The sequence below is a fragment of the Pelodiscus sinensis genome, chromosome 11 (genome assembly GCF_049634645.1).
Source record: "Pelodiscus sinensis isolate JC-2024 chromosome 11, ASM4963464v1, whole genome shotgun sequence".
Lineage (NCBI taxonomy): Eukaryota > Metazoa > Chordata > Testudines > Trionychidae > Pelodiscus > Pelodiscus sinensis.
The window spans coordinates 33,782,503-33,799,434 of NC_134721.1; the positions used below are offsets into that span (position 1 = coordinate 33,782,503).

At 56.8% G+C, this 16,932-nt stretch overlaps 1 protein-coding gene and 1 long non-coding RNA gene across 3 annotated transcripts; one reads left to right on the plus strand and one right to left on the minus strand.

Moving 5' to 3' along the window:
• Positions 1-941: 941 nt before the first annotated feature.
• Positions 942-4,762, minus strand: LOC142830943 (uncharacterized). The gene is made up of 3 exons (XR_012906504.1): positions 4,666-4,762; positions 2,185-2,277; positions 942-1,419 (listed from the first exon to the last, which is right to left on the minus strand). It is a non-coding gene; the product is annotated as an uncharacterized LOC142830943 (long non-coding RNA).
• Positions 3,059-13,709, plus strand: RCOR2 (REST corepressor 2). 2 transcript variants are annotated; one of them, XM_075939100.1, is made up of 12 exons: positions 3,059-3,966; positions 6,250-6,306; positions 7,014-7,094; positions 8,511-8,563; positions 8,970-9,131; positions 10,401-10,525; positions 10,721-10,790; positions 11,030-11,263; positions 11,428-11,505; positions 11,737-11,794; positions 12,000-12,226; positions 12,482-13,709. In XM_075939100.1, exons 1-12 carry the CDS (start codon positions 3,840-3,842, stop codon positions 12,827-12,829), a joined length of 1,620 nt encoding a protein of 539 aa, XP_075795215.1. In that variant the 5' UTR covers positions 3,059-3,839; the 3' UTR covers positions 12,830-13,709. The 2 variants fall into 2 exon arrangements, with proteins under 2 accessions (XP_075795215.1, XP_075795216.1); XM_075939101.1 differs by lacking the exon at positions 3,059-3,966 and adding an exon at positions 5,625-5,795.
• The last annotated feature ends 3,223 nt before the right edge of the window (positions 13,710-16,932 follow it).

Here is a 16,932-nt window from a genome sequence, read left to right on the forward strand (position 1 = left end):
TAGTTCTGGGGATCCCTTCCACCCCTGCACAGCGCCAGTAGCACAAGCTAGGTGGGGAGGAGCTGCCCCATAGCTCTGTTCCACTGGAGTTCCCCACCATCCCTATACCAGCTTTCTCCCAATCCACTGCTCCTATTGTGTCTCTTCCCGCCCCTCCCTTCTGCCACCCACCAGTAATGTGTTTACAGACTCCCTCCTACAGCCCTTTCTCCAGGCCTGTCTCAGTGGTGGAGAGGGAGGGCCAGGCGAGCAGGTGTCTGCTCAGACAATGGCGCTGCTTTGTTGGGCTGCAGGGGGAGGGGGCGGGGAGAGGAGAAGGAGAAAGAGAGAAAAAAAAAAAGGTCAGCAGAGAGCTTCCCTTACACTGGGAGATGGAGCCTGAGCTGCATCTTCCAGTTGATAACAGTGTAGGCTGCCAGTGATTATGGGAGCATGTAATGGAGGGAGTTTGTGGTATTGGGGCAGGGACTAGAATACTGCCAGGATGGGGGCATTTGAGATGTAGAGGTGTGTATGAGGAAAGAGGGAGGAACAGATGGATGCAGGGATGGATGGATAAAGAACGTGGATGGGAGGATGAAGGAGTGTATAGAAGTGTGTGCATGAGGAAGCAGACACTTGTGCATAGAGAGGAGGCCAGGGACTAGAGGTTTGCTAAAGCTATAAGCAACTAGAAACAGGGGCTCATATTTAGAAATGCTGGGTAAACTTGGCTACCAGCTCTGCCTGTACTAGTGAGCTAGCTAGCTAGCTAGATGGGTAGTTTAGAGGAGTGTATATAGGGATGGATGAAAGGATAGTGTTTGACCCACTGTTGTTGTTGTCTTTAAACACAATGCTAGCTGGGCAGGCCAGGATCCCGATAGCATCAGGGGAACCAGGGACTGGGATCCTCTTCCTCTCACCCCACCCAGCCAGGACCTGGAGATGTCTGCTGCAGTGGAAGCTATGCAGTCAGCCAAATCCCCCCTCATTATCTATGTCCCTGTTCCCACCCTCACTCTGTTCTTTGCTGCTTGAGCCAAGCTGTTTGCTGGTGGTCTGCAGAAACCAATCTCCCTCTTCCTTCCTCAGTGAGATTCAATATCATTAGCCCTCCAGCAGACTCACCAATACAACACAATTCCTGGGCCTGGTTCTCAGCCACAGCCCACAGAGACATGGTCAGAGGCCAGGGCACAGTAGGTATGAAGAACCAACAGCACAGAATGGCAGCACTGGGCACTTGCTTTGCACAAGATGAACTGGGACCACTGTATTGTGATTGTGTGTGATACATGTTATTTGATTGTGTTAGTTACTTGTGTGAGTTGGTTATGTATGCATGTGAGTTGGTGGTTTTTTCACACTGTTGCATGTTTCCACCACAGTCCTACTCCTGATCTGAGGTTCTGCTGTGTGGTATAAATCTGGAGTAACCTATTTACATCAAAGTAATGCAAATCAGTACCTAACTATCACATTCCAATCCAGCTAATCAGCTGGGGAAATGCAAATCTCCCCCAGACATCTTGGTAAGCCTCAGGTCTGAGAGCTTCCACGCCATACCTACCTGACCCCCAGCAATACCAGCACTGTGAATATACAAATAACCTATGCTAGAGAGTAACCCAGCACCCAAACTACTAGAAGATCACAGTTTAGGGTTAAACAGAGTCTCCTCTCACTTCCTTCTATTCTCCCTCCTATGGAGAGGGATCTGGTTTTCCTTTTGGGACCTCAGGAACTTTATGCAAAAGTGGGGAAAGGTTTAAAACCAGGTGGCAAAATGCAGCTACTAGTAAAGGTGTATGCTTAAAATCTCCATTAGATTATTAACCCCTTTGATCCCTTCCTGAGGTTGAGGTGTGAGCAGGGTGTAAGTTTATTCTTATATTCTCATTGTGGGCCAAATAATGTATTTTCCCTTAATCTCAAGAATGGTTGAACTGTTTTAGCTGAGATTTGCCAGAAAAGTTTTTCCTGAAGCAGATACCTGACATGGAAAAATGGTTAAAGTTTGGCAAAGTTGCTATAGGCAACTAGAAACAGTGTTTAATAATGGGAAGTGTTGGGTAAGTGTGAGCTCTGCCTATACTAATTAGATAGATAGATTTTGAGTTTCGTTTGATGATGCCCACTTCTCTCCCTACCCATTTTTGAAAGGTTCAAGTTTTAAGATTTTTGTAATGCAGTGTTACTTACTGTTGTGTTACTTAAAAGTGTCAATGAACAGCTTCTGGTTTATATTCTGCCATGTATTTCCAGGGACTGGGTGGCCATCAGGTGACAGAAGGGCTAGAAAGCCAGAAAGAAACAAATTGAAGGAAGCATTTATTTACTTTACATAAACATATAAGAAAACAATGTTAATAGATATATAACAAAGGATTATCCTAGAAGTAAGGGACTCAGAAAATAGACGTTATAGGTCTTTATTGCCTTATCCACCCCTTTATCTACCCTCCATTCCCATTCATACATTTCTACCTATTAATCCATCTATCCATAAATATCCATCTATTACCCTACATATCCCTCCTTCTACCCATCTCTAGCTGTCTCTCCCCATATTTACTCATTTATCTAACCTAGCTATCTATATACATATTTAAATCTATGTATCCATATTTATTATATATATCTTCATCTATCCATCTATATTCATTCATCTATACTCATCCATCTATGCTAAGCACATCTGGTCCAAAAAGGCATATAGTGCAATAGGCAGAAAGTGGGGTGCCTATTGGGTGGGGAGAAATATATCCATTCCAAAATCTAGCCCCTCTAGCCTCCTACTGGAAGGGGGGGTGTCTGTCTCTGAACAGCCCTCCATCTCTCTCATTCTCTCCCTTTCATCCCTTCTGCAGGGAGAATGGCATTTTAAAAGAAAACATAAAGACCCACCCAGCCCCTCCCTTCATTCAATAAAGACTCGCAGACTCCCCCCTCCCTCCATACACATCTGGGCTCAACTCTCTCCGCTCCTTCCGCCTGCCTCTTGCCCCTGTCTGCCCCCCTCTGGCCAGATGTGCATCCAGGCGGAGGGGTTCAGCTGGGAGGTGCTGAGGCCAGGGGAGCTGGAACTACTTTTCCCCAGCAGCAGCAAGCAGCAGGAGCCGACCGAGGAAGCTATAGTCTGACTCTCATTGTGTGTGTGTGTGAGGAGAGACGGAGGCAGGCACAGGAGCTTCTGTAAAGCCGCCTGCCCACGCAACTTTCCCACCAGGGTTCCCCCCTCCACCACACACACTGAGTAACACCCCTTCTCTTGCTGCATCTCCAGGCCCTGGAATCAGGACCCCCCCATTTCCACTCCCTACTCCTGGAGGTCACTTTTATTTTTGTGCACAAGTTGCTACATCTTTGGAGGAAGAAAGAAGCCATAGAAGGAAACTGAGGTCAAATCGTCCCCAGGGGAGAGAGTTGGGGGGAAATCCCTCATTTTTAGCCCAACTTCCTCCTCCCTTTTTTGCGTTTGGTAGATTATTTTTTGCGGGGGGCAGGGAAGCATCTGGAATTTCAGGTGTTGGGAGCAAAGGGGTTTGTTACAAAGTCCCCCCCCCCAATTCAGGGGAGTTTAGGAAACTTTTGAAGGGGAGGAAAAAATTCAGTCTGAGAAAGGAAACCCTGAAATCCTCCCCTCTTTGCAGCAAATTTTGGGGATCCCTCCATCCTGGGATCCGTCCCCCCCATGGATTTTTCTGAGATTGTAAATTTCGCCCCCTCGCTGTTTTAATTTTGGATTATTTCAAATCGCCACCGACCAGCGCGCGCGAGTCCTCCACCCTGCACCAGGGCTCAAGGGGGGATTCCTGTGGTGGAGGGGGCCGCAAAGCAGGGGGAGCTGGGGGGAAATGCCTTCCGTGATGGAAAAATCCGCCCCGGCCTCCGGGATCCTGTCGAGGAGCCGGGCGAAATCGGCCACCAATGGCAATCATCAGACCTCGGAGGATGAGAGCAGCGAAGAAGAGCATTCGCACGGTAAGTGCCAGATTGGGGGCACAGCTATTGTGCAAGGGGCAGGGAGCTAGCTACGGTCCACACGCGGATCACGCGTGCGTGTCCCGGAACGGGAGCTGAGAATGATTCACTTGCGACACGCATGTGGTTTGGGGAGAGTGGGGGCTTGTAACACGCCACGAGTGTGGACTAAGAGGGGTGGGGGCTCACGCCACGCGTGTGATGGGGGGAAGGCTTGTGACACGCCGCGCTTGTGGACGGGGTGTGTGTGTCACGCCACACTTGTAGTACACAGCACCTCCCCGAGGAGGAGAAAAACTCCGCTGGAGTGCGAGGCCCTAAGGGTCAGGGATAGGGAGCTGGCGACAACTTCCCGGGTCTGGGGAAGGGACAGGGAGTGACCCGGTTCCCCCAGTACCAGGAGGTGCGCGGGCGGGGGAGAATCGGAGTGCGATGCTGCTTCCCTAGTGACTTGAATGAATCCCACTTTCAAAGGTGCCTCGGAATCCCCTCCTCACCTGGCGTCCAACGGGGAGACTTGGTGACCCCTCCCCCCTTTCCCCGTGGCTCCTGGGGTTGGCGGGGAGGACCGGGACTCAAACACAGTGTCGAATGCAACAATGCTGGATATATAATTGCTCCTGCAATTCCATCTGGGACCCGATCCCTGGGAGTGGGGGCGGAGGGGGGCAGAATAACAATGGAGTATCGGGGGCCAACCTGTTCCCAAACTTAGCTCCAGGGGGAGTGCAGCAGCGCTCCCGACCGAACAAAGAGCCGGGGCATCACTGGAAGGTTGGTTTTGCTAACAGCTTCGACCCCATTGTCCCCTGGCGCCCTCGTGTGTGCCTGCCTCCCAGCGTCAGCCGGCTTTGTTAGCCCCCCTCCCCCGCGCCGCACACCAGCGCCAGCTAGGGATGTGCTGGGGGTCCAAGGATACTGGAGCGGCCGATTCCTCCTACCGACCATGTGGAATCCGTTCGGGGAACGTGTGTGTGTGTGGTGGGGGGGGGGCAGTTACGCCCCTTTGGTGCTGGCTCTGGGGAGGCACAAGCAACCCAAGAAGATGGTGAGGGTGTCAACAGGGTGGAGTGCTGGCTGGGCTGGGCATCCTCCCTTGCCAGCCCTGTTAGCCCATCACTAAGGAGAAAGGGTCTCACCTCCGAGACCTCGTATGGTCCCCCAAGTGCGCGGGGGGTGGCGTCCCACCGCCCCCAGCTGGCCAAGCTGTTGGGAAATTCTGCCAAAGACACCCCCTCCTCCCCAGCGAGAGAGTCTGTCACAGCTGCGGCGCAGCCAGCCACCACCCCCTGCTGGGAGGGAGGGGAGGAGTGTGTGTCCTAGAAGGTGGGGGTCAGTGTGCAGGAAGGGGGGCAGCTACCTGGGTGGTACTCAAGAACAACTGGAGCCTTCCCACGTTTATCTTCCCTGTGGTTACGGGATCCTCCTTCTAGGAGCAGACACCCCACCCTCCACTCTCCATCTTCCCCTCCCTCGCGTGTGTTTCTTGGGCCCTGTGCCGGAAAGTGAAAGCAGGGCAGCTCCTTGGCAGGAGCTGGCTAAATGCTTCCAGATCAGGCTGCAGCTGTGACAAGTCAGGTTCCCTGGGAAAGGGAGCGAGGGGCGGGCGGTAGAAAGGGGAATGGGATAGAGCAGCCCCTGAACCAGTGCGTGCGGGGCTACATGACTTGTCCAGCTCTGAGCTGCAGACGCGGGGAGGGGGGCTGTTGATCTACCAGGAGCTGGGATGCAGCCACCTCTCGGGAGGGCTGCCGGCGCGGATGCACAGCTCCCCAGCACAAGCTCCACCGGAGTTGGGAAGCGAAGAGAAGCCGTACTTGTTTGGCAGGGTATTTAGGGAGAAGGCTGCTAGAGCTGGGAGTTAATACTGCATTAGCCAGCACTGACTGGGAGGGCAAGCCCCCCACTGAGTTGCATGGCTCTTCCTGCAGCACAGCGCCCCCTAGCGCTTCACTGGGGCATTGGGGTCAGCCCTGACTGCAGGGGAGAGAACCCCTTACTGAGCCCCATGCCCAGCTCCCTGCAGCACAGCACCACCTAGCGCTGCACTGGGGTCAGCACTCAATGCAGGGGAGAGCACACCCTATACAGCCATCACTTCCTGCAGCACCTTGGGGGGCCTCCTAACCAACCTGGGCCACAGCCCAGCCCTACTCTAGGTCAGCTGGGACCTGAGGGTCCAAGACTTCCCCTCCTTGGGGGAGGGGAACAACGGGCTGGGGGCCTAACTCCTGGGTTCTCTCCTTCGGCACCCTCACACCTGTCCCTCTCCTTCCCTTATAGACAGCATGATTCGGGTCGGGGCCGATTACCAAGCTGTGATCCCTGAGTGCAAGCCAGGTAAGGGCACTGATGCTGTCTGGTTTCCTGTGGGGGCAGAGGAATGCAGAGATAGCAGGGGCACCACTCCTTGGAAAATCTCCCTCCAGGCTCCCAGCATCAATGGCTCCCCCTCCCCCAGTTGGTCTGTTTGCAGGAAGCCTTCTCCCCTCATGTGGGAGACCCCTCCCCTTAGTGCCTGGATGGGATTGAATGGGGGTGCTTGGCTTTGTTAAGGTTCCAAAGGGTGGAGGAGCAGAGGGGGAAAGTGTACTCGCTTCCTCCTTGCATGGTGTCTGCACCTACCAGTACCCCATCTCCCCCATCTCTGGGAGCAGAGCAACATTCTCTGGGCTTGACTTTACCCATAGTTTCTCCTTCCTCCCACTTACATATTGACACAGCGAGAAGCTTTTCCTGGCATAGAGCCACAGCTGCTTCCAGTGTCAGCTGGGCTGCTGGGGGCTCAGCTTTTTTCACTGGGGCTGCAGATTAGGGTTGACGGGCATCATCAGAGTTGTGTGGTGGCTGGAGACCAGGGCTGGCATAGCAGAGGGCTGCGGGTCAGGACTGAGGGACACTGGCAGAGCTGTGGAGTCTTGCTCCCTATTTTGTGAGGTGTCCTATAGCAGAGCAGGGGGAAGAGGGCTCTGTGATGGGTGGGGCCCAGTAGATTCTGGCGTGAAAAGCTCTGTGCTGACCCTTTCTCTCCTGTCTGTCTGATGCAGAAAGCCCCGCTCGCTACAGCAACAAGGAGCTGAAGGGGATGCTGGTCTGGTCACCCAACCACTGTGTGTCTGATGCCAAACGTGAGTAGCCCCAGGCCCCTATCATTGGCAAATGGGCACTGCAGCCAGGGCACCTGTTGACTGGGGCTGTTCCACTCCCATCTGGGCAAGGTGCAAGCCCAGAAACCCCTCTGGCCCCCTCCTCTGGCCCATCAACCCCCTCCATGTCTGCTGATCAGTACACCAACTCAGACTAGGTTTCTTCCTTTCTGCCAACCCTAGTTCACTGCCTCTTTCCTCTGACCCAGTGCACTGCCTCCAGCCCAATGCACTGCCTGCCTCCCATAGCTCAGTTCCTCATTTTTCAGCCCAGCATGCTATTTCCTCCCCTCCCCAAGTCCAGCAACCTCTTCTGTGCCCCCAGGTCCACCCAGCAACCCCCACAGCCCCGAATGCTGCACCTCCTCCCTGTCCAGCATGCCTTCCCTAGCCTGGCACACAAATCCCCTCATCCAACCCCTCCCCCTCAAGCCTGGTGTGCTGCCTCTCTTTCCCTCTCTACCCCTTTCCTTACCCCAGCAATCCCTCCACCCTGCCCAGCATGTTTACCCCTCCCCTGGCCTCTTCCCTTACCCACATAGATGCTCTAGATGAGCACCCACATTTGCTGCCAGCCACCCCGCCCCCATCAGGCATGCTTCCTTCCCCCTTCAGAACTTGTTCTGGTGAGATTTAGGACCTGGGTGAGGTGGCCATGGAGTCCCGTCAACTCACAGCAGCTCTCCTTCGTCTATGAATATTCACTGCCCCAAACCCTGCTTCCCTATCCTGCAGGGGATGGCAAGGCTGGGATCAGAGAAATGGAACAGGGAAGAGCCTAGGCTGGGGGTCACGCTGTGCACTGCACTGGTGCAGGAGGAGGGTGAACTTAGGTGGAATGTCTGGCTTGTTGCTCCCACACAGCCATTGGGGCAGGGGAGGGAGGCCTGGATGGGTCCCACACTTGCTGATATCCGATCCCGACACAGAGACAAATATTCAGCCCCACTGCATCAGACCCCTCCTCGTATCCCTTCTGTATCACACACCTGCCCCACATGCAGAGATCCATATCAGACTCATCCCATGCGTGCACACCCCATTGTATTAGACACTCTTTGATGTGCATGCTCCCCCCCCAGCAAACACCTCCCTGCATGAACACTACCTCATCAGGCATGCTCCCATCTGCACCTACCCCCATCAAGCACAGCTATGTACATATGACCAGTATCAGATCCTTCCCATACACAGATCCGGTGTTAGATGCCTTCCCCCACATTCAATATCCCACCAACCCCCACCCTGCACACACCTGGCATCAGACACTCCCTGCCATGCATGTGTTGTGCTGTCTCAGGATGGTCTGCACAGTGAATGTGATACCTAAGTTGGTGTGGAGGGGAGGGTCCTATAGGAAGGAGTTGTCCTGATGATTTGTTTCTTCTCTCTCCCCAGTGGACAAATACATTGCAATGGCCAAAGACAAGCATGGCTACAACATTGAGCAGGTAGGGACATTCCCCGCCCCTGCACTGAATGGATTAGTTATGTGGGGATAAAGCCCCCAAAGTTGGGGGCTTTTGATTCCTGTGTCTACCAGGTCCCAGGGATGCTACCCCATCTTACCTCACCATGTCCTGGGGAGCTTGATCTGACTCTCCAACACAGAAGCCCCAGGATGATGCTCTGCCCTTGGGATACTGACCCTTCTGCCCCCATCTCTCCTGCCCTCCATTGGGCTGAGGACATTGACCCCTCCCACTCCATCTCCCCATCTTCCCCAACCCCAAGAACACATTTCCCCCACCCTACCCCAAGAACATGCCAGTCCTCCCTCTTTTCGTCCTGGGGATCCCCCTCTTCCCTCCCCATCCTGCGGATGCTGCTGCCCCTCTCACCCCCATCTCGTCCCAGGCCCTGGGGATGCTGCTGTGGCACAAACATGACGTGGAGAAGTCTCTGGCTGACCTGGCCAACTTCACACCCTTTCCAGACGAGTGGACAGTGGAGGACAAAGTGCTATTTGAGCAGGCCTTCAGCTTCCATGGCAAGAGCTTCGCGCGCATCCAGCAGATGGTACGTGCCTATCATGCCCCCCAGCCAGCAGATAGAACCTGCAACTCACCCCTTATAAATAAGGAGATGGTACATTCCAGCGCATCCTTCTCCCCACATAACCAGCACATGATACTTACAGTCTCCTTGCAGCAGGCACATGGCACCTGCCTCCCTGCTTCCCCAGCAATTGGTCCCTGCCATCCCCACCTGCACAACCAGCAGATGGTATCTGATATGCCTGTTCCCTCCCCCCGCCAGCAGATGGTACCTGCCATCTCTCCTGCAGCTAAGAGTTGGCATATGCTACAACTGCTCCCCCAACATCACATAATATGTTCCATGTACCCCTACTGAGCAAAAATGGTACGTGCCACCAACTACCACCTGGCAGCTACTAAAGAGAGCTTGTGCCAAGCCCTGCTGCCGTAGCCAGTGGATGGGATGTGCCCCACCGCCCTGCTGCAGCTAATAGTATAGGGCTCCCTCCTCTTCCTCCATAGTGACCAAATGGCATTTGCCACAGTCTCTCCCTCTGCAGCCAGTAGATGGTATGTGCCAATGACTGCACACCACACATCCCCAGCAGATGGCATATGCCACCATGTCCCCATCTCCACCTGTGCCAACCCCCTACCTTTGTGATGGTGCCACCTCACTCCATAGGGGGCCTGGTATGGAGGCAGGGACTTCCATAGCTCTCCATAGCTGAGGGGCCACCTTCCTTCCCATGGGGGTCCTGGGCAGGCCTCTCCTTCCTCTCCCCCTCTACTTTTTCCCCATGCAGGCATCTTCTCCCACCTCTGCCCCCCCCACACTCCTCCCGCCAGGCTCTTCCCCCTCACCCACCTGGCATCTGATCCCTCCCTCCAATCTCCACCCCCCAGCATCTCTTCACCCCACCCCAGCATCCCATCCTTCCCCAGTCTCCAACACAGAAGCCCCAGGATGATGCTCTGCCCTTGGGATACTGACCCTTCTGCCCCATCTCTCATCACCTCAGCCCCTCAGCATCCATCCCTCCTTCCAGTCTCACTGCACCTGGCATCTCCTCCAACCCCTGCCCACCCAGCATCCCACTCCTCCCTTGAGTCTCTCTTGCTCCTCAACAAGTGTTTCCTCTCCTCCTTCCCCTTCCTATCATCCCTGCCCTCCTTGCACTATTCAGTCTCCCCAAGCACCTCACCCCTCCATTCCCAGATATTGTATTTCCCCCTCTCATCCTCCTACCAAGCATGTCAACCCCCCCATAACCTCCAGGCAGCTGATCCCCTCCCCTATCTGCCTCAGCTGCCTGACAAGCTGATCCCCAGCTTGGTGAAGTATTACTACTCCTGGAAGAAGACAAGGAGCCGTACGAGTGTCATGGACCGGCAAGCGCGCCGGCTGCTCAGCAAGAAGGAGCGGGATGACAGGTAGGGTTGGAGGGGGGAGGTGCAGGGCTGCACTGATCCCAGGGCACATGTGTTGACGCAGGTTCTGGATGAGGGAAGGGGAGGCAGGTTGGATGGTCATGGAGGAGGTGGAGGGCAGGGGCAAGGGAGTGTGGTTGTGGGGCAGGCTGGGAGTCTCGGTACCATCCCCTCTAACTCATGCCATGCTCCCCCCAGTAACGACGAGATGGAGGAGGGACGGGCTGCCAGCGAGGGGGAGTTTGATGCCATGGACTCCAAGAAGGAGGTGAGGGGTTGGGGGTGGGATGGCTCATAGGCAGGTGGGTGCTGAATGGCACGTTGGGCACATCGCCCACGTGCTGGGGCTCTGCCTTGATGGGTGGCAGAGTGCAGGGCACATGGAGTGGGGTGGGGGAAGCTGTGCTGCAGGAGTATGGTGGGAGGAGCCAGCCCATGGCTATGTTCTGCAGCAAGGCTTTCTAGGGGTGCTGTATTCAGACTAGCTCCATTCCCTGCCTTGGCCAGCCAAGCTACCAGAAGCTGCAGAGCAGCCGGCCGGGTCCAGGATCGGGCTCGGGGCCTGTGAGGAAGGAGGTGCAGCTGTCACAGTATCGGCACCACCCACTGCGCTCACGTCGGCGCCCCCCCAAGGGCATGTACCTGAGTCAGGATGACATCGCTGGCATCTCGGCCAGCCCTGATGTGGGCACCCTGGCACTGCGCCACCTTGACTCGCAGCTCATCTCCCTCAAACGCCAGGTAACTCCCACCCCCTCACCCCTGCCAGTCTCCCAGCCCTGACACGGGCACCCTGGTGCTGCATCACCTCCAACCGCAGCTCATCCCCCTCGAGTGCCAGAGAAGCCTGGAGCCACCTTTGCCTCCAGCTCTCATTAATAGACCCCTTTGTCCCACCCGCCCAGGTCCAGTGCATCAAGCAGATCAACAGTAGCATGAAGCAGGCCCTGGAAGGTGGAATTGACAAGCTGCGGCCTCCAGAGGTGAGATGGGAGCACAGACACAAACCCCCAGGCAGGGGAGAAGGAACCAGGCCCTGTTGGGGGAAGGGAGGTGCTGGGCCTAGCTCTCATGGGCACAGGGTTTGGGGAGAGGAAGTACAAGCCTAGTATGATACCCATGGAGGAGTGAGTGGGGGGACCAGCCCCAAGGGGAAGGGCAGTGGGAGAAGGCAGGTCTGAGTCCCGGCCCAACGCTCTCCCCTCTCCCGCCAGGGAAACGGCAAATTCAACTCGCGCTGGACAACGGATGAGCAGCTGCTGGCTGTGCAGGGTGAGCTGGGAACGTGGGAGTGGGGGGGATGTCCAGGGAGTGAGGGTTGGGGGCTTAGGGCCCCTCCCATTGTGGCTGTGCCCTGGGTATCTAAGTTACCCCAGCCTAGGGATGTACCTGGTGCCCCGTCTCCCCCCCAGAGGGCCCACTCCCTCCAGCATGCTGGTGCTTCCCCTGGGTAGCTGATCCTCTGCCCTCTCCCCAGCCATCCGCAGGTACGGTAAAGATTTCCAAGCTGTCGCCGGGGTGATTGGCAACAAGACGCTGGCCCAGGTGAAAACCTTCTTTGTCAGCTACCGGCGCCGCTTCAACCTGGAGGAAGTGCTGCAGGAGTGGGAAGCTGAGCAGGGGGAGTCTCCAGGGGCCCGCTCCCCCCCCCACGACACCAAGAGCTCCAGTGTCTCACTGGCCAGCAGCGAGGAGGACGATGAGGTGAGGAAAGGGAGGGCCCCAACCTGCACCCACAGACCCCCTTGCTGCCCCTAGCCCAGCTCACGTCCCTCAATCCAACACGCAGCCCCAGCTCTGCCGCTTCCCTCGGTCTGCCTCATGGCCCCCTGCCCTTCACACAGTCTGATCTGTGGCCCCCTGCCCTGCCATAGGCCCTGCACGACTCAGACAAGGCCCATCCACCGTGCCTGGCATCCGTCCCACACGGCTCCCACTCACTCTGGTCTCTCCTTGCAGGTGCAGATCACAGCCGTGTCCCGCTCTGCCCAGCAGCAGCCGCAGGCCCCTGCATCCACCACAGTGGTTCCACCCTCCGCCTCCCCCCGGCTGCCACCCACCACACTGTCGCAGCCTCCCCCCTTGCTGCGGCCCTCGTTGCCCACCGCGCCCACGCTGCACCGCCAGCCACCTCCCCTGCAGCAGGGACGCTTCCTGCAGCCTAGACTATCTCCCAACCAGCCCCCTCCGCCACTCATCCGGCCTGCTGCCTCCCGCCACCCCGGACGGGGGCCCCAGCTCCCTTCCTCATTGGTGGGTGCGACCCTGGAGCCACCTTCCTCCTCCTCCTCCTCCAGTTCCCTCTGAGGCGAGGGGGGAAGAGGATAGCTGAAGCCCCCTTCTTTAGTGCCCTGGATCCTGCTTGGCTGAGGGCTCAGGGGTTCTGGCTGCCCCATAGCGATACACTGGGTGGTGTCTCTAGGACTCACTCCACCAGCTGGGATTGGAAACCCTCCCTCCTCCAGGGAGGGGAGAGACTGACAGATGTGCATTAGCTGAGCCTAACCCCCCTGGGGAGCAGAAGCCCCCACACCGTGGCCCATGTGGGCTCTGGATGGGGTCCAGGAAGGGGAGTGGGTACCAATGCCAGCTGTGGGGAGCTTGGGGTAGGGGGTTCTTTACTTGTAGAGGGACATGTAGGGTGGCACACTCCTGCTGGTGAGCCATGCCCAGTGCACAGCAGGGACCCTCCTCAACCTGGGAGCTGGGGTGGGGATGCTCCTCCCTGGGGCTGTACTGACTCCTGGGAGGAATGATCTTGTGCTGGGGGCGGGGAGCTGAGACTGGCCCCAGACTGGCCGAGCAGTTGCTAGGGAGATTATATGTTGTGGGGCAGGAGTAGCACAAAAGCCCCCCCTCAAATGGGGCCCAGCTCCCTCACCTGGGGCGGCAGCGCTGGCTCCCAGGGAGGACCTGAGTGCCGGGGTCCAGGTGGGGGGCAACCAGTAAGAACCCCGGGTGAGGCACGAGCAGGACCGTTGAGGGGGCAGCATTGAAGAGGCCTTGGAAGAAGCACAGAACTGGAGGGGTCAGGCTAGAGGACAGCAGCTTGGCAGGACCTGCACAGCCACGGCACATCCCTCCCTCCCGCGTTGGGTGCATGCTGCTCTGCTGGTGTGTGGGCAACGGGGCATTTGTAGACAGGGCTTGTGGCCCTGGGGTGGTGGTGGGGAAGTAGATGCTACAGGGGGTGGAGTTATGTTCATGTTGCATTTTGAATAAAAGTATTTTACTATGTCCCGAGTCGTCGCTGTGCAGCTCTCCCACCCCTCTGCCCTCACCCGCAGGACATCTTCTCATGCCACCCCCACACCCTGCTACTCCCAGCCCTCCACCTCCCTCAGCCACCCTCCCAGGCCCCAGATCACTGGTGCTGCCAGCCAGCCTCCCAAACATCAACTGCCCCAACTCCTGCACGGCAGGGGTGCCATGCATACCCTTGAGCCTCCCTCTCCCACTGCCTGGGGCAGGAAGGGCAAGTACTTGGTCAATGGGCACACCAGGCTAAGCCCACAACCCACTTTCTCTCAGTGCCCTGGGCCAATGTCTGCTCCCCAAGCCTGGCCAAGGCAGACACTGATAGGATAGCTTCTGCGAGGACTTAGGCAAACCTCTGGGAGTAGCAGCCAGCACCTCTGGGCCCTGGGAGCACTGGCTCTGGACCCTCCCGGCTGGATGCAGCATAGCCGGGCCCAAGCCAAGCTAGCAGAGACAAGGCAGGCGAGTATCATGAGCTTTTGTGGGTAAAACCTACTTCATCCGATGAGATGGGAGTAGAAATTACAGAAACCAAGATCTCTAACAGAAAGCAGTACCTGTTAGTTATGGGACCAGTGTTAATGAGGCTAAGTGGGCTGGATATATCCCATTGGTAGCTTCTGATGTGAAAATGTGGCTGTAAAGGCCAGGGAAATTGGCTTTGTAGTGCACTAACCAGTCAGTCCCAGCGTAACAGGGTTACATTTGTAGATTAACTGCAGTCTCTCTACTGGACCAGCTTTGCTCTGGGGGCAGAGGCAAGCCCCAGAGCTGCTTTTCTCTGGGTCTGGAGCTTCAAGTAACTGGCTGGCGGCCCCCATCCCCACAGAAGCTGGACCAATAAGAGCTATTGCCTCACCCACTTTGCCAGTGGGCTGCGGCATTGGAGTGGCTGCTTCTTGAAGGAGAAGGTTGGGCACTTCCAGCCAGAGGAGCCTGGAGCCCTTGCACTGCCCAGCTGCCTGCAGGTGGGGCCAAGGACAGGATGGGGACCCACCAGCAGCTAGGGCTGAGAAAGAAACATTCACTTGGACAGGGACAGTCTAAGGGGCCAACAGCCCTGGAGCTGGGCTGGACCTATACATCTAGCCTCTCAAGCCTGGGACGAGGGCCCTGCCAGTGATAGAACATGGCAGAAGGGGAGCCTTGTGGCTCTAGGGCAGCCAAGCAACCTAGGCGAATGAGGGGGGCACAGGAGTGGTCCTCCTCAGTGGCCGCAGGCCTGTCATATCCCAGACGGTCTCCTGGGCTAGGGCAGTTTTGCTGACGGGCTGTCGCTGGAACTGTGGCAGCGCTCTGATGAGCTGCCGAGGGAGCGCGGGGCTCTCACGCTCTTGTCTGCAATCAGCAGGCACCTCACTTCACTTGCCCTTGTTCTACGCACGTCACTTCAGTAACACTGCCCCACGTGGCCGCAAACCAGCAGAATCTGGCAACCCCATGTGTGGGCAAACGGTAACAAAACGTCTCAAGGGCCACACAGAACCTCAATGGGCCACAGGTGGCCCAGCACTTCTCTAGGGGAGCCAGCTAGCCCCCCCCCCACCTCTTGGGCTGGTCTGAGGCTGCAGCACCAGGAACCTTGCAGCTCCTGCACCTCTACTGCTGACTGTAAAGGGGCCTGGAGGAGGGGCAGAACTGGGGCCCAACCCCACAGGTGTTTGGCTCCAGAACAAAAAGCAGGGCTAATGAACCCAGGATGGGCATGAAAGAGGCCCAGGTTCCACCTATAAACAGTATTTCTACAGCACCTCCCAGCCTAAGCTCTGGCCAAACCAGCTCCCTTGCTGCTGGGGAAGGGGGCTGTTCATGCAGGGATTCCCTCACCTGCTGCTGCATGGTTGCCTCTGGGGGAGTGTCCAGAGGGCCCAGTTGTTGTTCCTCAAGCATTGGGAGGGGGCTGCCATGAGATCAAGGACGGGGCATGGGCAGAGGAATACAAAACAGGAGGCTGCAGTGGCTCTTTCTGGAAAGTTTTAATCTAGAACCTGGAAAACTACATTGAATCACAGCTCTGCTCCAGGACCCCAGCTGGGCCACGGCCCTCCAGGAGGGGGCAATGGCAGGACCCATTCCCTCCCCCCAGAAGGGGGCCACACAGAGCCCATTCCCTGACCCACCAGCAGGGGGCGGCGTCGGGGCCAGAGCAGATTTTTGTTGCTTTTATTTAAAAAAAAAAGGCATTTTCTGATCAGAATAAAACAAACAAAAAAAAACCACTCACACAACTGAGGTATCAGTACAGATATATACAGGCTGGGGGTGGGGGCGAGGGCAGGAGCAGCCCTAGGGGCAAGGAGTACATTTTTTAGCATCACAAATATGCTTTGATGGATGGAGCGGCGGGAGGGTGTGTGTGTGAATGCAACCAGTGGGGGGAAAGAATGAGGAATCCTGTAGCCCATGTTGGGGGCTGGGTAATATAAAGCCAGGGGTCTCTGCTAAGCCAGGGCCAGCCCTGATTGGAGGGGATGTTAGACCCTCTCCCCTAGCATCACACAACTGGTGCTTTTCCCCTGCCTATTCTTCAAGTACCTGTGCCCCCAATGCGCCAAGGCAGTGACCTTCCCCCAGCCAATGCATACCCAGAAACCGGGGCAGAGGGGGCAGTTCTGGGCTCAGCCAGGACAGACATAGGAAGGGGACTCAAGTTTCACTGGGGACTGTCTGCAGGGAATCCCCCAAAACCACCTCAGTCTTGTGGGCAAGGCATCCTGTGCCCCTGCTGGGGCAGAGGGGAGCCAGAGCCAAGCTCACAGCATGGGGGGAAGGTGTCACTAGCGTCACACTGGACATTGACTCACTAGATACAGGAGTCCTGCCCCTCCCCACTAGGCCCCTTCCACTGCTCAAGATACACCCACAGCCCACACTGCTGCTGGGAACAGAGCAGGGGGGTCCACCCACCGCCCTCAGCCAGTCCCAGGGAGACCCTGTCCTGCCCAAGGGGACCACAGGATGCAGCCAGCTACAGTGGAAGGGGGGGAAGAGCTGGTTGAGAGAAGGGCCCTAGCTGAGCGCTCAGGGCTCCCTGATACCCAGCAGCCGCCCCCGTGGGTCCAGCTGTACCCAATGCGAGGCAAGGGCAGCCTGGTGCAGGGATGGGGGGGAGTCAGTCCTGGCGCCCAGGGGCAAGAACACCAAAGCTGCAG